At 37.5% G+C, this 22470-nt stretch overlaps 1 protein-coding gene and 1 pseudogene across 2 annotated transcripts in view; one reads left to right on the forward strand and one right to left on the reverse strand.

The window, feature by feature from the left end:
* The window catches only part of VAV3 (vav guanine nucleotide exchange factor 3), a 340350-nt gene that overhangs the window by 16097 nt on the left and 301783 nt on the right, over positions 1-22470 (reverse strand). For both annotated transcript variants that reach the window (XM_087866143.1, XM_045801631.2), the window contains exons 22-25: positions 19363-19397; positions 12947-13063; positions 12286-12373; positions 6292-6421 (exon numbers count right to left, since the gene is read on the reverse strand). In XM_087866143.1, the coding sequence (XP_087722269.1) occupies positions 6292-6421; positions 12286-12373; positions 12947-13063; positions 19363-19397 (370 nt within the window). The remainder of the gene's footprint in view (positions 1-6291; positions 6422-12285; positions 12374-12946; positions 13064-19362; positions 19398-22470) is intronic.
* Positions 16533-16863, forward strand: LOC148109196 (large ribosomal subunit protein eL33 pseudogene; annotated as a pseudogene).

Raw genomic sequence — 22470 nt, forward strand, 5'->3', positions numbered from 1 at the left:
AAAAGGAGCACACTGATCTATACTTTATTTTCAATGTGTCCCATTTTCCACGCTTTTTCAAGTATCAACTACACGTGGCGCTTTAACACCTGTTATGTCTCCCGTGGGCCTCAGGTTCTGACTTCATTTCTTCAGCCTTTTCTGAATACATGTTTCATGAAAGGCACTGTGCAAAGCGCAACGTGAGAATGAGGAGCAGAGGAGTCAGGTTCCTAAGGCTTGAGGGAACATTACGCCAGAAGAAATCACTAAACCTATATAAAGATAATATTATATGTTCTATGTAAACTATGAAATGAAGGTGTTGATGACTCATAAAACTCTACCTTCATCCTGGACCACTCTTTTTGGTGCCAACTGCCTACTCAATTATTGAGGATGCACAGGTTACTAAAACTCTGTGCAAAACTGAATGTATTACCTTTCCTCTATACCTGTTAATCTCTTCTGTTTCCCTGTCAGCCAATGGTTTCACCACTTGCCAGTCATCCAAGGCAAGTACTTGTGTATCTTCCTTGTCCTACTGCTACCTTGATTCCCTTATGCAATCAATTCGACTTCTAGAAGATATCCACATCTGCCATGGTCCTGCTCCACTTCGAAGTCTTCTTCAAACCAGCATCATTCCTCCCTTGGACATCTGCAATGACTTCCTGACTCACCTCTGTTCTGTCCATGCCTCCCTCCAAGCCACTATCACGGAGCACACAGGGATCTTTTAACAACGTAAACCAGTTCATATCATTTTCTGCTTATAAAGCTTAATGCATCCCCACTGTATATATTAGAATGCACTCACTATGCTCCAAACACACTGACCTTCCAAGTCCTTGAACATACAAAGCTACTTCATGATGAAGGGCCTTCACACAAGCTGCCTGTCCACTGTGGAGTTTCCTTACTCTCCGCTTCCTCACGCCCTGCCAATCCATACAGACCCTTTATGTTTCACCTAGATGTCACTTCTTGTAACTGTCCTTCCCTGACACTACAGGTTAAGTAGGCCCTCTGGTCATACCCTTTCAGCTGTGCTCCTGCTTCACCAGACTTGTCAAAACTGGTGATTATTTGGTAAGTGGTTTTATGTTTGTCCCTGTCCACCAAACTGTCCATCTTATTTACTAGTTTAACGCCAGCATTTGGCACAGGGCCTGGCACATGGCAAGTGTTGTATAAATATTTGTTGAATAAAAGAATGAATAAATGAATAAGCAAATACAGTGAGGTCATCAGTAAGGAACAGATGGTTTCAAATAGGATCTACTCGGTGCTCTACGTACCCCTGAATCAGTGCACCCGGATCCCCCTGCACCTGAAGAAGGGGGAGGAAACAGGATGCTTCCATTTTCTTTCAATCCTGTTAGACTTATACAGCTAATGGGATTATCTCTAAATTTTAACATTTTACTTCTGAAATTACTCATTCTTAAAGTAGCAAGAATAATACAAAGCATTTCCATATCTTTTTCACCTCGAACTCCTTAAATGCTAACATTTTATGTTTGCTTCATTAATCTCTGTATTTTCCTGAACCATTTTAGAATACATTGCAGACATAATGCCTTTAACCTCTAAATACTTCAGTGTTTATTTTCTAAAACGAAAGACAGTTTCTTCTCGTATATAATCACAGCATAATTATCAGCAAAAAATTAATACTATCACTTAATTTAGAAACTTCAAAATTTGTTCACTGTCTCATGTATGTCCTTATAGCATAAATACATACATACATACATATATAAATAAATAGAATTTATTTTTCAGGCCCAGGATTCAATCCAGGACATGTTGCATGTACTTATCATGTCTCTTCCGTCTCCATTTTAATCTGAAACAATTCCTCAGTCTTTGTCTTTCATGACATTGACGTTTTTGAAGTGCACAGGCCAATTATTTTGTAGAATGTCCTTCAGTTTGGGTCTGTCTGATGTTTCCTCATGTTAGGTTCAAATTATGCCTCCTGGGGGCAGGAATCCCACCAAAGTGATGCCATGTCCTTCTTAGAGTATCATATTATGAGGCACATGTGATCTTGTTGTATATTAGTGATGTTAACTTTAATGACCTGCTTAAGGTTTCTATTTTTCCTTTTGTTATTATTAAGTTCTTGTGAGAAGATACTTTGAGAGTATGTGAATATATTAATAACCAATGTTTTTTTCTAATTAGCCAACTCTACTCTATGGTCTAATTCTCCATAAATAAGAACTTGCAAAAACGTTTAAAGTCTGCCTATGGGTCATGAAATAGCTAACCATGCAACTTTTCCTAGTGTGATGGTCTATTAACATTCTACCTTCCCTCCTTCCCTCACGCACACAAAGAAAGAAACCTAGGATGCTATTTTTTTAAGAACATAATAAAATATCTAATCTCATTTGTCATTCGTCAGATGAGAAAGCTGAATCCCAGCCAGGCTAAGTGACTTGCCTAAGGTCAGACAGCTACTCAGCAGCAGACGTGAAAATAATTAAGTGCTCATTGTAGAGCAAGAAAGGCTAAAGTCAGTTCAGTGCCCTTCAGAGAGATAAGGCCTACAGACGCACCTGACGCAGTCTAAGGCAGACTTGCTGTGACAGGTTTTGGAAAGTAATGGGATTTTCATACAGATCCCCAGAACAGGGCAGAACATCTTCCATGGAGTCACTGCGGTTTCTGGGGAAGCACAACAGCTCACTGCTCTGCCTGAGCTCGGTGTTTTCCTTTCTGTCTTGTTCTTCTCTCTTGGCAACACTCATAAGTCATTCCAAAGGCAAAAGTTAAGTCTCACAGCTCTGGGAAAGAGCATTGCCTACAGTGGGATCCCAGCCTAGAGCTGTCATATGCTCCTTGCCCAATACTCTGGACTCCTGTTTAATTCTAACCAGTATCTTTTTGTGTTACTTTGCATTTGCATGAGGTGGTTCTGCCATCATCTCATGTTTTACAAATTTGAAAAACAGTTGGTAATTTACCCAAGAATATTCTAACCGGGACTAACACAGAAGCAAGTAGCCCCTTCTACAGTGCCCTGGGACTTTCTTTCCCAAGGTGAAAAAACAACCCAAAAACCAATCAAGCAAACAAAAAACTAGCAGGTTGGAGGACTTGGACCTCCAACCTCAACCTCTGCCCAGAACACACGGTGGACCTAGGCATTAGCTTGCCTGATCTGCTTCCTCCAAAACTTTCAGAAGTAATAGAGATGTCAGTGCCCCATCCAATCCAGTATCCCAAGATAATATTTCTTGGTAAAATTATTTTTAGATAATGTTCAGCAGCATACCCAAGCTATGAACAGAGGTAAGGGCTATAAAGGCATCCTGCACAACCCCTACGCAGCATTCCTCCTCACCATTTCTTTTTTTTTTTTTTAAAGATTTTATTTATTTATTCGACAGAGATAGAGACAGCCAGCGAGAGAGGGAACACAAGCAGGGGGAGTGGGAGAGGAAGAAGCAGGCTCACAGCGGAAGAGCCTGATGTGGGGCTCGATCCCACAACGCCGGGATCACGTCCTGAGCTGAAGGCAGACACTCAACCGCTGTGCCATCCAGGCGCCCCTCTCCTCACCATTTCTGAGAAGCACAACGTGCAGAAAAATTGAAGCAGTGTTTTATTAGGGGTTAACTCTCAATCAGGATTTGGTATAAATTAAGGAATATTTAAAAAATCATAAAAGCAAAGATGTGAATGTCTAGGAGATAAAATTAAATTCAACTCAGAAATGCAGGAAAATGTCTGCTGTGTTAGGAGTTACTAGTAGTGGTGGTGGTGGTAGTAGAATCAGGTGCAGCTGATATTTATTGAGGGTTTACCATGTACCATCACTGTGCCAAATGCTTAAGGCTCCTCATTTAACCCTAAGAACCATCTTAGTGTTCTTATTTTATACAACAGTATAAAGCAGATGAAACACCGGGATAGTATTATAAATTTCATCTAAGATTATAATCGTGCTGCATGGTAATGACTGAATAATCTGAATAATCTTGGAGTCCAGACCATCGTGCAATTATTGCCAACTGCCAGACTCACTCACTCCCTCATTGCTTTCTGGTCACTTTGTAAGGGAGGTCTTCCATGATCATCCTATATAGAAGTAGCAAATTCCTATCCCACACTTGCGTGTCCCCATTAAAATACAAGCTCCGTAAGGGCAGGAACTTGTCTTCTCAACTGCTATATCCCAATACCTAGAAAAGTGCCCTGTGTTAGGTATTTAATGAGTATCTGCTGAAGGAATGAATTAATGAATGACTGATAAATAAAACTAAACTCTGACAAAGATTAATTTTAAATGAATGATTTGCTTTTACTTCTTGATTGTAAAAGCGTTCTGCGGCAGGCTCGCCAGAGTCTCTTAAAAAATCTGGGCGGAGAGTATTTGACCTCATGACTCTATTTGTTGAAAAATTCCCTGTAGCTCACATTGACGTTCTCAAAATCATTCTGTTGGCTAGTCTCTTTTTGCTAAAAAACAAAACAAAACAAAACAAAACAAAACGCAAAAGGCCTGAAACTCCATTCCTAGTGGCTAAAAAAGTTTGAGCATTAAATACTTTGTTGAACATTAGAGACAAATTTTAGATTAGGCAACTGTGCTCATCGTTGGACAACATCCTCCAAACACCTACATGTGCCAAGCACAGAGAAAGTGCTGGGAGTAACCACGCAGTGCAATACGAGGGCTAATGACCTTCCACTAATATGGGACATCTGCTCTCCCTGATTGCCAACCTCTCCCACCTTGGCTTTCCAGAACTAAGTGAACTCAAACAAACAGGATTTTTAGTATAACTGACCTCCTTGGCAACTTTTATCATCTCCTGCTGTGACGAAGGCAAAGTAAAGGACAGTAGAAATTTATACTTTTCACTGGGGAAAAGGTCATAACTTTGGTAGACTCTTAAGAAATTCGTAAGAAAGAAAAAGATATTTGTAGGAAAATTGTTTTTAAAGGAAAAACTTCCATTTTTAAATGAGCAAAAATTATGGCCTATAGGAGAATCTAAGATAATTGGGTAACACTGGGCTAAAAAACAGAAGGATAATTTTTTTTTTTTTTTGAAGTACGCTCCATGCCCAGCATGGAGCGCAATGCGGGGCTCGAGCTCACAACCCTGAGATCAAGACATGAGCTGAGATCAAGAGTTGGACACTTAACTGACTGAGCCATCCAGGCGCCCCCAGAAGGATAACTTTCAATAGGTGTTTAAAGTTTCAAAATAAAGTGTATTCTGACTACTTTCATTACACAAACTTGGTCATTTATTACTGATCCTTGTGAAGAGAACAGCTATTAAGTTATTCAAATAAAAAAAATCTTTCAGTTGATGTGACAAATTACTTGTATATTTACTTATATACAGGTGTATGAAATTTTACTGATGTTGTTAGAGCCCTGAGTGTTACCTGTTTCCCTTTTAGTTTTTGCTTTCAGGGGGAAAAAAAAAAGTTAAAAGTTATATTACACGATGCAAATTATTTTTTCAAATACCCCTAAATATTCCCATTTTGCTTAGGCTAAAATTCTAAGAGTAATAAAATTGTATTCGTTTCTCCTCCAAAAGCATTTTACTTAAAAAAAAAAAAAAAGATATTAACATAAGGGAAGGAAATCACAAGTTATTCATAGCATTTTTCATCACAATGTTCTCTTTACATGCTATATCTACCTCCAGGAAGATTATGTGACATTAAATAGTGATGAGAAAAAAGTTTTGACTTGAACTCACACTGAAACTATCCCGTGCTTTTGGAGGGCGTGCTAATATTTTGTGATTAGCTGTGGCACAGAGCTCATGTGGCAAGAAAGTGACTGGGGTATACTTGTAAACACCGGCATCAGAGGAAACATGCTTTAGCCATTTCAAAATCCTGAAGCTAATCATTAAAACAGGATCAGAAGCAGATTTGGGATACCAGGCGAGATGGGCTAGCTGCGTACCAGGCTTAGGTACCATTCACTCAAACAGCATTATGGTCACGAACACACGAGTTAGAAAGAGTTGGGCTAATACACAAATCACTGAAAAATGCAAAACTTACGTAGTCACGTACCCTTTACACTTCTGATGGATTTCTAAATGCAAACATGACTTTTGATGTGGCACAGAGAACTATGTCTAGACACGTTCATAAACCTGTTGGTCCATCTGATTTTGCTTAGCTCCACAAAAAAGTCCTGGCTAAACAGATCAGCATATTAATTGGTTATATTTCAAAATTTGGAATGAAGATGCTTATTGTTCTTGTGCCTCCAATCCTTAAGGGAGAGCCAATTGCATTCTGAATGGTAGTACTCACAGCTGTTGCCTGCTCTATTACCCCTCTGTCCAGCTGAATGTTCGGGCTCCTTGTATGGAAACTGTAGGGTTGTATCCAAGGTTCTGAAACCTTCTTTAAGAGAATGATGCTTGTAGTACTCCACAAGTTCCTTTAGAATAAAAGAATTAAAGATTATTTTTGATAAGGGTACTTTTATTCTCAAACACATGAACTCTTGAACACATAACTATACACAAGGGGAAGATGACTGACATTTAATGCTAAATTTTCCACAAGTTTATGGAAGGGTAAGTAAGTGATAATCTATCCCTGCTTTCTGGATGTCAGTGGCACCTAACTAGTAATCGCCCTTGTTGCTCAGGCAGGCCACTGATGATGTGAGCTGCCTCCTATTGTTATTCATGGATAGAGAGCATCCCGTTCATCTTCAGTCAGATGTGGTCAATGAAAAGAAACCATACGAAACTTTAATTGCAGAACAGTAATTATTGTTCTTATTTATGAAATACTTGCTTTTCTAAACACAAATAAAGGGAACAGCTGTTTGCTGAATATATAGCAATTTCTCATTTCCTGCCTTTTCTTCCTAAATAGCAGAAAAACAAACTTGATTCTAAATGTTCTTTTCCATGGTAAACCAAAGTTGATAAACCACAAATGCCACCTGACATTATTTCTGGCTTACAGTGAAGTGTTAGTGCCCTTCCATAGCTCTGCATAGCAACTGCTACTTATAGAGGTCAATAATGTCGAACTTTCCATCTTCCCTTATACCTAATTTGCCTTAAATATATCTAAGTCTAATAGAATAACCATCTACCATCTTCCACACCAAAATTTCAGGAAATTTCTCTTAAGACGTCAGTTTCATAGATTCTGCACAAATCTGAATCCATTTTAAGTAGAAAATAAATAATAAGTCATAATGAAAAAATGCATATTATTAGATGAGTACTACAGGTACAATATTTCTTAGAAATACCTGAAATAAAAAGCAATATCACTTTTTAACCTAATTATTTTGTGCTTCTATTAATGTTTAAAAACAAATAGGGTAAAAGTAACTCATTTCTTCTAAAAACCACTGTTATCAACTCAGTACCTCCATTCAGTGGTTATGTTCAAAGTTCCCCAAAACAAACCAACTGAGCCAAAAATCACCCGAAGGAAGCAAAAAAGAATCATCAATGATTTCTATTATTTATGATTTACATTATTTATGGCTAAACTCGGATGAGTTGTAGAATGCATTGTGTGGGGAGTTCCAGGGGTCACAAAGATTATGAAGATAAAGCTATTGCCCTCTAGGACGGCTCACTCTTGAAGGAAAGTTAGGGGTTATGGGTACTCAAACGTGAGAAAGAGCGCTTCCTTTTTATGAGCCCCACGGAGAGGATGAAGGAACGGTTCGTGATGGAGGTAGCTTGGCTTAAACTGAAGAACAGGCAAAATTTCAGTAGCCAGGAAGGTGGAAAGGATTGCTTTAAGTAGAGCAGTCAGGCTAGGACCAGACAAAAAGGTGATTGGTTTGGCTGAAGCATTGGGTAAAGCAAATGGAGAATCTTCAACTCCCACATCTGTAAAATGGGGAGAATGAAGCAGTTCACAGATGTATAGAGTGCCTGGTGCATGTGAATAATCATAACTATCACCGCGATCCCACGTGCCAGGACCTTTACAGGGCTTTGCACAATCTCCACACAATAAACAAGAGTCAGGCTTAGTTCCCCCATTGATACTGAAGTCTCAGAGAAGTTAACTGACTTGTGCAAGGGAGAACAGCTAATGTCTGTCTCCAAAGTCTGTGCTCTTAACTACATCATGCTATTAGCAAGTAATGCTGGCAAATGGAAATACAAAAAAAAAAAAAAAATAATAATAATAAAATAAAATAAAATAAAATAAAATAAAATAAAATAAAATAAAATAAAAATGGAGGCAAAAGGGAAGGAGCATTTGCTAAGTGTCCACGATGGACCAAGAACTTTGTTTTCTTAGATCTAAGATGCTAAGGTTTTACATACTTTACATCTATAACTATCTCTATTATCTATCTAATCTAATCTATCTATCTATTTATCTATCTATCTATCTATCACGTTTCTTCTATTCCTTCTTTTTGAGCCCAGATTATCGTGGTCTTTGGTGAAGCAAAGGAATTTGGAATCTGACCAACTTAAGAAGAAAAGAAAAAGAATCAAAATACCAGATAGCAGTTTATATCCTCAAAATGGCTTCAATAATCGGAACATGGCATTTGTATTATGGTGATTTTTAACATGGTTTGCAATGTCTAGAATTAAGTTCTAGAGACTAATATTATTTAATGCTGTTAAACAATAAAAGGCAGAATTTTGTAAGGTCTCTGTAGGAACTGTACATACATATATATTGTGTTGCTGGTGCGAATGATACCAAAGTGTTGTTCTTTTAGTCTTATTATTTAAACTAAGTAAAATGTGTTCTTTAGCAAAAATATGAAAATAAACCTGAAAGTAACTGTAAGCTAATAACTTTGAGCTGCAGTGTAATTTTGTTATAAATAGTACAAATTTTATGCGGTAGCATGGATTAGCATGAATTAAAGTGTATGGGAAGTTGACAAGAAACCACAGACTTATACTGAAAAGGACTTGGCGATCATTTCATACCTACCCATCTCCAAATTTTATGGAAGAAAAAATGACTCTTCCAAGGCCTAGGGTCACGCAGCTTGGTAAGCTGCAAATACTCTTTGATCACTTCACTAAGCATGGAAGATATTTTAGTTCCATTTTTACAGTCTTACGAGGGTAAATCTTCCTACATGTTTCTGACTGGGTAGAATTAAATTGTGCCACCATGGGTCTTTTCCAATTTATGCCGTTATGCTTTCTGTATTTTCGTCTAATCCACCCCTGCTTCAGCAGTCATTGACCTTCAGGTACCCCAAGTAAATAAGAAGACTCTAAACAAAAGAAATCGCTAAGCTTTCCTTATCTCACACTGACACAGCAGTGTCAACAATTCAAGTCTCTCTGAAAAATAATGAGTGAGAGTCAGTCATTCCAATTACCAAGGAAACAGGCAATGGAGATGATTTATAAACAGCATTTGGACATGGATTGCCTGGCATACATGAAAATTAGAACAAAATTAATGCCTTGTAATCTGGATATAGGAATTCATTTAGAATTTGAATTTAATGACTAAGAAAAAGATTTTGATTAGCCAAGCTATTGAAACCCAAGGGGAAAAGCTTAGGTCATAACCACCTAAGGTCAATCTTCTCTTTGAGAAACTGGCTAATTTAAAATAAGTCCTGGAGTTTGCTTCCATTTCACATCTTTGCCAAATTAAAATTTAATTCCAGGCCCTAATAAGTTTCGTAGGTAGAAGCATATAACTTTACGACCCATAATGGGAGATACAGAACTATTCTTAAGAAGCAACTCAAATGCACAGACCATTATGTACTTATAATGGAAACTGTGTTATTTGACACCAACGTGATAAAATGTAACTAACTCCTTGAAGTTGTTGATCCTGATTTAGAGACCCCCTACATTGCCAGAGTGAAGTCAAAGGTGCCTATTAATTCTCTCTCTCCTTCCAAAGGGCCTGCTTACTAAAATAGGAGCCATTCCTACGAGTTTAGGTGTAAAGGACAGCATTACTGTGAGATTCCTGCTACAGCTGGATTTACGAATTTGAAAGCTTCTTTAGAACAGTGGAGTCATTTTAGGTTCTGCAAAAACATAATGATTTCCCAAGGTAAGGGCGCAATATAAATTGGTTCAACAAATGAACAGAAACAAAGAGGAGGGGCAGCTCCAGACTCTAGTTCCATGGTCTCTTCAGCAGTTTTTACAGTTATTTGCTTAATCGGACAAAACTATTTATCCAAGACACAGGTTTTCAGCTCCTTCTGTTTCTTTTTGTAATTATATTCCTTTTGCTAATATTTTTTAGTTTCATTGTAGTTATGCGATTAATTCTGAGCCCCTCCCTTTACCCCACCGTGCTATGTGTTTCCCTTACATAAGTTGCTTTCCTCCAGTTATGGAAGAAAAGCAACATGCCTATGTCTCTAGCAGTGGCATTTATGACATTTCATACATACCATATAAGGGGGAGCCTGTTTTAGCTCCGTGACAGTACTTTTAATTCCCTTTCCAGAACATCACTGCAGAAACTTTCACTGCTCTCTGGTACACGTTATTTAAGAATGCTGGGGGTCTGCTGCTTATACGATAGTCATAGCTTTGTCTGGAGGTAGGAACGTGAACATCTATGTCCACTAATCCAGGTCATGGATTTTCACTTCTTACCCTTAGCTGCTGATGAACTTTCTGGAGCTGAACCAAGGGACACAAAGCTGAATTGATTGGCCCTTTCCAGTGACTATTCCTTTCATCCTCTTTGCTTGTCTCCTCAGATGGGAGTTCCTTTTGTTACTTTCAGAGTCGGTGAAGCTGGCAGTCATCTTTGGCCCTAGAGCGTTTTTTTTTTTAAAGTCTCACATTAACTGTAATACCGTGGAGCAGCCTCATTATCAACCTCGGAAGTTCTGCAGGTGAAAGCTCAAGCCGCTATGTCTTGCAGCGATGCGGAGACCTCCTGTGCATGCTTTTATCAGGTCTCAGCTGGGGCTGTCATTCATTATTTGTGCATCCACTTACCACCTCCCTCCTAGGTTTTCATTTTAGGAAAAATCTCCTCAGGTCCAGTTCTCTGTGTGCACAGCCTGCTTGTTCCAACAGAACGTAAGTCACTTCCAGCAGGGAGGATGCCTGGATCCTGGTTACTAATTTGGCAGGGCTCACATTTTCCAGGACATGATCTTGCTGCCCATCCTTAACTTTTGAATTGGGAATGTGATATTTCTGTCCAGAGAGGTTTTCTGCCTTTTCTTTCAACTCAAGATGCTTCCGTTTCTTTAAAACACTAATCCCTGTCTCGGAGCAGTTCTAGATTTTTAGATAATCCTTTCAAGCTGGCCTATTTTGTAAGGCTCTCTTACGTTCAGTTTTAACTTTAATGTTTAACATCTGCAAAGTGCTTTGAGATGTTTTCCGGAGGATGCAATATGTATCATTTGATTGATGGCTCAATCAGTGAGTGGTCCTTCCCAATGTTACTCAAAGTACTTAGAAGTGCACTTACAAAAGCATCTTGCATTTTGTGTCCAAATTCTTCATTATTTCAAGAAACTCTCAAACTTGTGAAACAGACTTGAGACCACTTTTAAACAAATATGAACTTTTTCTTTACTGTCAGCAACGCATATATAATGCCATATAGACACTGTTTTTATGACATCCATAATATGATGCAATATTAAATTATTAAGTGGTCATTTTTTAAATTGTAAGAATAAAATCATCTTGGTTCGTTTGAAGCAACTTGGTAACAATGTACTATTTCAATTTAAATATAAAATTCCTATGAAATACACTGGTAAAAATGTTACCCTGTTAATATTTAACTGTCCAAAGTAATGAAGCAGAACCATAGCACAGATGATTTAAAATAGCAGAAAATACAAACAGCTTTTCTGTTTGGCATTATATTGTATTTTACACGAACTAGTGAGAGGTATTTTACCAATTACAATTTTTTTGTTTTTATTAAAAATACCTTCCTCTGTCTGCACGAGGAGTTAGAGGCAGAGGAAGGAAGAGGAGAAAAGATGCATGTGAAAGATCTGCACCGTCACTCGAACACAAGGCGAAACACAAATCGCTGGCAGTTGACCGAATTCGTCTATTATTCCAAGAATCATAAATAATGTGGACTCTGAAATGTTATCTAAAACTTGCAAACTGAACTTACGGTGAAAAATATGAGCAGGGCAATATAAAACTTAATTGGAACCCTTAGAATTATCAGGATTCTGCTGCAAAACTACAGGGGTCTCTTATAAACAACTTTTCAGGGCACAAAATTCCTAAGAAATGATCGAATTAAACTGACCTTTGAAGTAAGAGCAAAATAAGGACCACAGATTGAAAAGAACTAATCAATGCTTACCATTAAACTTTTAAATTTTCTATTTTCTGCAATGTGAAAAAAGCCATCTCTTGTTAAAATCTTGATGTGCTTTGCTTCATTATTGTACCTGTGGGCAATGGATAACGTATGAATATAAATGTGTTTTTAATCAGTAGAAATCAATAATTACCAGAGGGCATGCCCCAATAAAATTATAGGAATTAATTCTGAAGACAAAATATATACTTATGCCAATACACTAGTGACAGCTAATTAACAAAATATATTTACTAGATTGGTTGAAGATACAACCAATATTTGAAATGAGAAGTGGGGGGGCTTAAATTTGACCAATCATTTTGCCCAATTTATTAAGTTCAGTTGAGAATATAGAAAAACAAAATCAAATAAAACGAAATCTAGTAATATATATTTTTAGAATTAACGAGAAACATACACACATCAAATCACCAAAATACAATGTTATGAAAGAAATCTAATATGCCAATTAGCAGCCTATAACACTTAATACTGTTTTTCTAACAGATATTTTCAAGTATTAATGAACTGTCTGGATAGACACATTATTTCTGCTGCAATTAGAACCTCGGTTTTTAACTTCAGTGTTATACATGTCAGATGGTCTATGCAATTATGAAAACAGGAAATCTATTTCTGTAAGAGTACTTGTCCTACTTACTTAATGCTAATTGCATATTCTCCTGACTCTTTGGTCCTGTGCCTCACAAGGTAAGTACTATTTACCCTATTAATAAGTTCAGTCTCTGCCTGCAATCTTTCCATCGGTCCAGCATACCTGAAAGAAACAATGACACAGAGAATTTGGGTAATAAACCTGGAACAGAACTGAAGCTAAAAATAAGTCTCTGTCAAGATTTTAATTCAGTGGCAGATCTGAGCTGTTTTTATGTCGATACTAACTAATTACATTACTTCAAAAAATAAGACAGAAAAAAGTCCTTTGATAAGTGAAAAACAAATGCTCTACAAAGCTGGCAATGGTGACGTGAAGAGTGCTTGACGCACAGTAAGCACCCAGTAAATATTTATCAAATAAATAAATGGGACAAAGAGAGGAGTGAGTAGGTACTGGGTTAGAGAAAGACATAAAGGGAGTTTAAGAACAAGAAGGAGAAAGACTCGGAAGGGAGGGACTATCATGGATAGGACACACACACACATACACACACGTGTACACACATACACACACGTATACACACACACACCCTCTAAAATTTCACCTTTTCTCTCCACACTGTGAAATGAAACCTACTTTGAGCATCTTTTTAAGAAAATTCCAGTAACAATTGAAACTATTTTTAAATAATTATTTTGGGGTATACAAGATGAATTCTTATGATCCACAATTTTTATAACCAATTTTCTTAAGAACTTAGTAGTGGCTAAAAGTTAATTTTAAAAGGTAGATATTTCCAATAATAGAATTCTTCCTAAACTATCTTCCCCTTAAACATACCCAAATTCTGTAACAATAACAGTTATATTAAATCCAATGTTAAAATACTCTTTCAGTAACCCTTTCACATCAAATACACATTTTACATTTATTGGCAAAATATAGCAGAGATTTTGGGCGATAAAAGTTAAAGGGAAAAATTTTATGTTTACATTGGCTCTTTTTCAAAACTTCATGGATTAGTATTCCAGAAAATTCTCTGGTTCACACATAGACTAAGGTCATTCAGTTTAAATACCCACCTTTAATTTATACTAAATGCTTATTTAAAATACAAAAGTTTGTTGAAGGAGGTTATGTGAGATTTCCACCAAGTACAGAAGTAGAGTTAAGGGCATTTTATGAAGATGGTACCTTGGGACAAAAGCACCTATGATAACCCATGAACTATTAGTACCCCGTATGTTCTGATCACTCTTCATCTCATCTCTCACTAGTCTCCGGCCTTCTTTCAGGTTCAGGAACTTACCAGCCTCTTTTTGATCTTAAGAGTCTTCTCACAGACTATATTATTGCCTGGAAAACACTCACCCAATCCACACACATTCCTTCTCATCACTAAAGCTTAGAGTGACCTTCTCTGGTCATCCCATCTGAAGAATGTTGTCCTGCATCTCACGCTTCACTCCATCATTCTTACTACAGTATCCTAATCTCTTCCATGGCACTTATCACAATTAGTATATGGCATATGCATTTTTATCAAAGTAACACATAGTTTCTAAAAGTCAACTCGTGCTATAATAATAATGAAAAAGTAGCATTACCCCATCTGATCAGCTTTCTATCCCAAGTCCCATTTCAAGCATTTTATCTATTTTTTATCTATGCTTGCATATTTCTAGATAACCTAATCAAACTACAATTTCTTAATTTGTCAATTTTAGGTATCAGGAAGGAAAATCATTTCCTCTCCATTCCTGCTCATTCCTTCATGGTGCTTCTCCTCACTCTTCTTTCTGTAACCTCTACAAAGCCAAGCCATCATCTGGCCCAGTTCTGTCGTGTTTCAAAGTCAAAGAACATCTGACATCCAAAAAATAATTCAAGTTTTTGTTTGCTCAAGCTTGTCTTACAAATTATCTCCAAATTCTACGAGAGAATGATAAACCTCTTAATAATACATTTTTCTCAACACCATACACTGAACATGTCCATTTTTTTCTATGGAGACATTCATTTCTTCTGAGCCCTCCACCGTCTTGGTCTAGTCAATACTACTTGCTCTCTAAGCCTGCTGAATTATTATAGTCCTGGGACATCCCTTTGCTCTCATTTCCTGGATTCTGTATCTCCCTCTTTATTGGTTTATTAGCTCATCCTTCAGCTTCCTATAAATGGATACATGGGCTGAAATACTCAGAAAGTCACACATCCAGAAAAATATTTTTATTTTACTTGAGACTTAATTCAGAATTTGCCTGGGTATAGAATTCTAGGTGAGAAATTACTTTGCTTCTCAAATTTTGAGGCATTGTCCTATTGTCTTCTCACTTGCAATTGAGTGCCATTCTAATTTTTTTTTTTTTTATGTGATCTGATTTCTTTTCCTCCCTGGAAGCTTTAAGACTCTTTCTGTTTTCTCTATATTGCAAAATTTCATGATAATGTGCCTTCCAGTTATATGCCATACGTTTTAGTTCAATATTGTCCTGGGCTCTCAGTAGCATCTTTGATTTGCAGCCATATATCCTTCGATTCTAGGAAATTTTTGTCTTATTTCTTTGATAATTGCTACTCTCAGATCTCTCTTTCTGGAGTTCCCACTAAACAAATGCTATACCTCCTGGATCAACTGTCTAATTTCCCTATCTTTTCTCCCATATTATCAAATTATTTCTTTGATTATCTGGAGTATTTGCTCAACTTTATTTTCCAACTCCACTACTTAATACGTAATTTAGAAGACCTCTTTCTTGATCTCTGATTGTTCCTTTTATAAAACATCCAGCTCACTTCCATCGGTATATTGTCATCTCTTAATTCTAAATTAAAGGCTTTAAAAAATAAATCTTCTGCTCATTCTCATGTCTGTATTTTTCTCATTTTCCCCCCATTTATTCTATTTGTTCTCTAGTTCAAGGCTTTTCTCAAATGTCTGGTTACTCTCTGTTGTCTGTTTATATTTAGGAGAGAGGCATCTCTGTGGGGGTGGGGAGCACCAAAGTAGACTCGCTGGGTAGGAACATAATCATTTGGCAAGAACGTGATTCATGGGGCTGGATAATAACCAAATGTTAGGATTTTAGGATTTTTACAGAGTCTATTCAGTTCCTTTAGAGAAAAATCTTCCAGATTCCTGTCTGGATGCAATGAGAGGATAGTCTGTGTGTATGAGACCCAGCTGTCACAGTATTGGAACTGAGCTACACAAAGGAACCGGGGACCGTCTTCAGTCAGTATGCAGACTTTCCTTAATTTGACTACTCTGCAGTATAGCATCTCCCTCAGTCTCCGCTGGCATTGCTCTAAGTGTTACCCCCACATGGCTCAATTTTTCCATATAATACACATTCTAATTCCACTGTCTCCTGCTAGGGTAGGGAAAAGTAAGTTGTCTGACTACTTGGAGAATGGGGTAGGAACCTTGGCATCTGCATCCTGTTCTTCATATGGATTTTCAGATAGTTCCCTAGTTTTAAGCCCCTTGCCTCATCCCTGCCTGCAGGGTGTGTGCCCTCCCCCCCAATCGTATTACATACAAAGAATCAGAAATCTGAATGGCCTCTTTCTGCCATCTTGGAACCTGTGGATGCCTGCTGGGAAAAGGACCCCGAAATCGACAAATATGTCTGGAAGGCTGTGGTCCAAGGCAATTTGTGCTGTCTATAAGCGGGGTCTCCAGAACTAGAGGGAACACACGACTCTTTTTAAAATTGAAGTTGTTTATGTTCAACATGAAACTGAATTCTATCTAGGCAGAGATGTGCTTATGTGTACAGAACAAAGAACAACACAGTGACTCCTGGTGGCAAACTGAACAAAACCAGAGTAATCTGGGGAAAAGGAACTCAGGCTCATGGGAACAGTGGCACATTCATGCCAAATTCCAAAGCAGCCTTCCTTCTAAAGCCATTGGCCAGAGAATCTGTCTGATGCTGTACCCCTCAAGGATTTAAACTTACTGAAAAGTAAATAAGTAAAGGTGTACATTTATTTTCTTGGAAAGAGGGAGAGAAGGAAGGAAGGAAGGAAGGAAGGAAGGAAGGAAGGAAGGAAGGAAGGAAGGAAGGAAAGAAAGAGAGAGAGAGAGAGGAGGGAGGGAAGGACGGAGGGAGGGAGGAAGGAATGAATGAATCAGAACAGCATTGAGATGGAAGTTAGAAAACAATAGAGCAATGCCTTAAAATCTGAGATGCAAACTAATTTCTCACCTAGAATTCTATACCCAGGCAAATGAAGATAATCATCTTGATTCTACCCAAGAGACCAAGTTTACCTTGTGAGAATAACTTGTTTTTACATAGAGATGTAATAAACAGACAATGCAGTTGGTGAGTATCCAACTTCTCAATGACCTGAGAACCACATGTCATCATTCGGCATCATTTTCTCTTAACAGTGTAGTATTTCTAAAATTGAAGTTTCCATTTTCTGATATACTTGACCATTGTCCCCTAGCAGAAAGCATAAAGTTGAATAAAGTCGCTCAAGAAAAAGAAAAAAAGTAATTTAAAACTTTTACTATGAAACATCTTTATTTGTTCCTACCTTCAATGCTCTTCCGTCATCGGAACACCTTGATTCTTTTTCTTTTTAAGCATTAGGAACAATACTATTCTAACTGGTCATATTTTCACTAGAATTTTACATATCTGCAAGGGTGCATTTTAAAACAAAGTGTTCAAAAACTTATCTCCTGTGCCCTGAATGGTTCCCAGGTACCTTATCGGTTTATTTCATAAAATCCATGTAGTTTGTAGCATTAGTATTTATCTCTAAAATCATTACCCTTTAACTATTATGCCTAGTTCTGTGCAAAATAGTACCAGAACAGAGAAGGAAGATAATCACCACACTCTCGTGATTTTACCAGTTCCTCGTGTTGTTCCCTTTGACTATCCATGCTATCAGCTCTGTTCCCCAAATTTAATTCCTGTCAGGATCACGGTTTTTAATTCCATGTGGTTCTGACCTCAAATTCATCTTTAACTAAGTAAAAATATAGCGGAGCTCCCCAGTTGTATCGAAGCCTGCTATAATTTCTTCAGCAAGCTCAGGGAGGTCAGAGAAAGCAGGTAATAGCTACAGAGGGGAGAGCAAGAGGGCTGATGGGAAGAATCCCATACTTTGGACAGTGTAGTCCTGTAGCAACCAGGCATGTCCTATGCTTTGCTTATAGAATAGAAAATAATCAGAATGCTTTATTATTTTTTCAATTTTATTTGTCAGAGAGAGAGTGAGCGAGCAGGAGCAGGGGGAGCAGCAAGCAGAGGGAGAAGCAGGCTCCCCGCTGAACAAGAAGGCTGATGCAGAACTTGATCTCAGGACCCTGGGATCATGACCGGAGCCGAAGATGTACGTTTAACAGACTGAGCCACCCAGGCGCTCCAAGAACACTTTAAACATATCAGACAGCTCGGGTGTTCTATCTACACCTGCAAACTGAACTAGTACCATATACTCTCAGGATATCTCGTTTACATACGTACACTGACATCTAATTTGTATGCATATACTTCATATCCAGAAGATAAAACAGATGTAGCTATTTTAAGAGAAGCCAAACATAAAATTCAGGGAAACAAATATAAATAAGTAAATAAGCCCACGTTCTGTACGTTGAGAGGCAATGTACAGATGGCATAACTTGGAATCCTGACTCTACTGTTTACTACTTGCATGGCCTTAACCTTTGTTTCCTCATCTGTAAAGATAATAACAACCTTCCTCATAGAGACGTTGGAAAACAAAATGAAATAAAACATGTAAGCACATAGTAAGCGCTTGGCATATATTAGTTTTTACCATACGATGATCGTAACTGTTCTGGATCCTAAATAGACTTTTTCCAGCTGAAGATATCACTTCCCCTTAAACTCATCATGTCTACAAAGTAATAATCACTATCCCCTTTGCTTCTTTGTCTCTATTAGGGATAGTGCTAGTCTCTAAGTGGTAAGTGGGCTCCATGTAGACCCAAAACTTTAGACATGGATACATCTTGCTCCTCTCATATTACGATTTAGGATCTACTATCCTTCCTGGGCTCATTTTTAGTTTTAGACAATGGAATCATATGGTTTTTTCTCTGTTTCATGAAATCTACTCTTCCAAAATATTAGATACATATTTGCCTATGTCCCATTCTTTTCTGTGGCTGTTAATAAACTTTGAATTTACAGTCAAGCGTATGCATGCAAACACACTAGTGTGAACGCACGCACACACACACGCACACACACGCACGCACACACACGCAGGCACACACCCTACTCTGATGAAGTTATGGAAAGGTCAGCAATATATAAATTCATTATGGTGTTTTGTCATATCTGAAAACACCTTTCGCAGGACAAATAGGAATGGAAGGTGGTTTACTACCCCCACATTTAAGGCATTCTTGAGCTAAGGTTATGGTATTTCAACTTAGCTACATAAACATTTTTAATACTTACCAGGGCTGGCAAGAATAATCTACTGGTTTGGGCACCTAGAATATAAAAAGCCAAAAAATAGATTAAGTTTACTTAAGGGAAGCTTTTAGGAATCAATCATTAATTCAGTTTAGCTGACTCAGCTCTATAAAACCCTAAATAGCACAGTCCTGGAACTATCCATTGGCAATTTTATACAGAGTGAATCATAGTATATGTCAGATAAGTAGAAAATAATTCATTTCACTTTAATTCATACTTTCATTCATTTTACCGTCACTGTATCTCCAAGAGGAGAGGTAACAGAAAAATATGAATTGGAAGCTTTTGGTATTTATTATCAAGGCAATTTAATCCTATCACAGAAAATTAAAATGAAAATGTTAGGAAAACCAAATAGCACTCTGCTTTCCCAGAAAATAGCCAAAATAAACAATATATACTGGATATAGACTCTTATTTTGTATCACAAATTCTAACCTCTGATTTTGAAGCCTACCAACTGCCAAACCTTTTACTGATGAAAAGTCATGAGAAATATTCATTTTTCCCTTTTCTCCTATGGAGATTTGCAAAAGAGAAAAATACTACATTTGTTATGCAAATAAAGAAAAAGAAGAAAACTTCTAACAGCTGATTTTAACTAGAAAACGAACAAAGCCAAGAGGGTACACTAATATTCCAAGAATAACAAATAAAATACACATTATTAGAGGGGAAAAAAGTTTATAAATTCCTAAGAAAAGACAAGGAGTATGGATAGTTTGTTTTGTATTTAGAAATTTTTCATGAATCTCTGTTACCCTTACTTTGTAACAGAGTTCTGATCAACGTAAATATGTCTCTTAGCTACGTCAGTTTTCATAATGGGCTGTTACTATTTTGACCTTTCAGGTTAATAGTTATATATAACATAATTATCTTTCTGGTCAGAGCATCTCCAAAGTTATTAGTATTTAAATATTTTTTAATAATAATTTTTTATTATGTTATGTTAGTCACCATACAGTACACCCCTAGATTTTGATGTAATGTTCTGTGATTCATTATTTGCATATAACACCCAGTGCTCCATGCAATACGTGCCCTCCTTAATACCCATCACCAGCCTAGCCCAATCCCCGACCTCCCTCCCCTCTGAAGCCCTCAGTTTGTTTCCCAGAGTCCATAGAAATATTTTTAACCTATGGATCACATGTTTAATTTCACCACCATGTAAAATCCTGATACACAGAAAATAATAGAGTATATTACACCCATTCAAATCCTGCAAATATTTTCTTATACCATTTTGTTTTCACAAATAGTAATCAATCTTCAATGATTTCTCTTTAGAAGATATACATGGTTTCTGAAATCTGATGGAAAAGTATTTCCTCCTTCCTTCTCCCTCTTTGTATTCTTTGAATGCATGCTTATTCCTAACTCAATCCTTCTCCCCAGAGAGCGGAAACAAAAAACCAAACACAACACAACAAAACAAAACCAACAAAGAAAACAAAGAGTGGAAAGAGAAGGGAAAAGAACTCCAACATATCCTGTGGATTCCTTTGGCTAGGGAAAGCTGAAGATCCACAAAAATGAAGGTGATAGAACATTCTAAAGCAGAACCGATGTCTCAGGCTGCTTCATCCTGATGTCCTTTTAGAGCTTTCTCATTCTTTGTTAAGTGTATTCTGATGTGGGAAGTGCCAGGACTATCTTCTCAGCACTGATCCCTGTACTGAGGGTGGGATCCTATCTTTTTCCATCTGTCATGGGCCCTCCTCACTTCTTTTTTGGGCCCTTTTCTTATATAAAACAATAGATAATTTTCTTCTGGATACTTTCCTATCTTTGAATATATTCGCATCTTTGACTGTTTTTCCCTAATGCCTTTTTCTACTTTCATCACAGGTTGTTTATGTTGTTAACTTTGGCTGTGGTTGTACAGTTTAAAAAAATATTTTACTGGATATAGAGCATGCATGTAAAATAATATAGATATGTGCTTCTTCCTGAAGTACATCTTATGCGAGCTGGAGGGGACAGTTAGAAGTAAGTTTTCTGTGTTTTTTGGCTAGAAATGTCATTACTTCATCCCTACAGAGGAAAGATAGATTTCTAAGTTGACTAATTTCCTTTCAAAACTTTGAACGTTTCATTCTTACTGCTTGAAATATTAAAGCTTCACACTATAGAATCTCCATTTGGTTCTTTTTAATAGTTCCTATTTCTCTGTTGAGGTTTCCTGTGCATTCATTATGATCATACTTTCCTTTATGTCCTTGAGCATAGTTTTAATAATAGCTACTTTAAAAATCTTTCCCTGCTAATTACACCATTTGGGACATCTCAGGGCTGTTCTCCTTTGATTGCTTCTTCTTTTGAGTATAGTTTGTGTTTTCCTCCTTCTTCACATATTGAGTAGTTTTGGATAGGATCTTGGACAATTTGAATAATATGCTGTAGCAGCTCTGAATTCCGTGATGCTTCTACAAAGAGTGTGATTTTTCTTAAAGTAGGCAGTTAACTTGGTTGAACTCCAACTGCAAACTATCTCCCCTGTGGTGAGAGGCAGATGAATTCTCAGTTTCGTTCTTTTCGCCTAAACTGAGCCACTTCGGGAGTCTGCACCATGCAGCCAAACTGAGGCGAAGTTTATGCACAGAACATGAGGTTCCTCCCTCTCTGACGCTTTCCTTTCTGAGATTTCCTGCCTCCCTTTCCACTTTGTGTTTCCTTCAAACTCCACTCTGCTTCTTCAAGCTAGTGATATTGTGAGGTTTCTATCTGAATTTTAGCAACCCTGCATGGCGCAGCCCAGTATCTGTCCTCAAGCCAGCCACAAAACCAGGAAACTAACCCAGTGTCATCCCCTTTTACTGAGTGTCAACTCTTCTCTTGGCCAGTGCCTTCAGATTGTTGTTTTTGCTTTAATATCCTGCCCAGAGTTTGTAGTTGTTTTCTGTGGGAAGCTGGATCCAACAGGAGCTACTTGGCAACTACCAGAAGTGAAAACTTTGTTGCCTCCATTATTGCTCTTATTAGCTATGCCTCAAATCATCAACTCTTTATAGGTTATCTGTATTCTCCTTAAGGTTGGTTTTAATATTTTCTCCTTGTTTTTGATGTTCGGCCACTGAAACG

The sequence above is a fragment of the Ursus americanus genome, chromosome 12 (genome assembly GCF_024610735.1).
Source record: "Ursus americanus isolate L20-20 chromosome 12, mUrsAme1.1.p, whole genome shotgun sequence".
Taxonomy (NCBI): Eukaryota; Metazoa; Chordata; class Mammalia; order Carnivora; family Ursidae; genus Ursus; species Ursus americanus.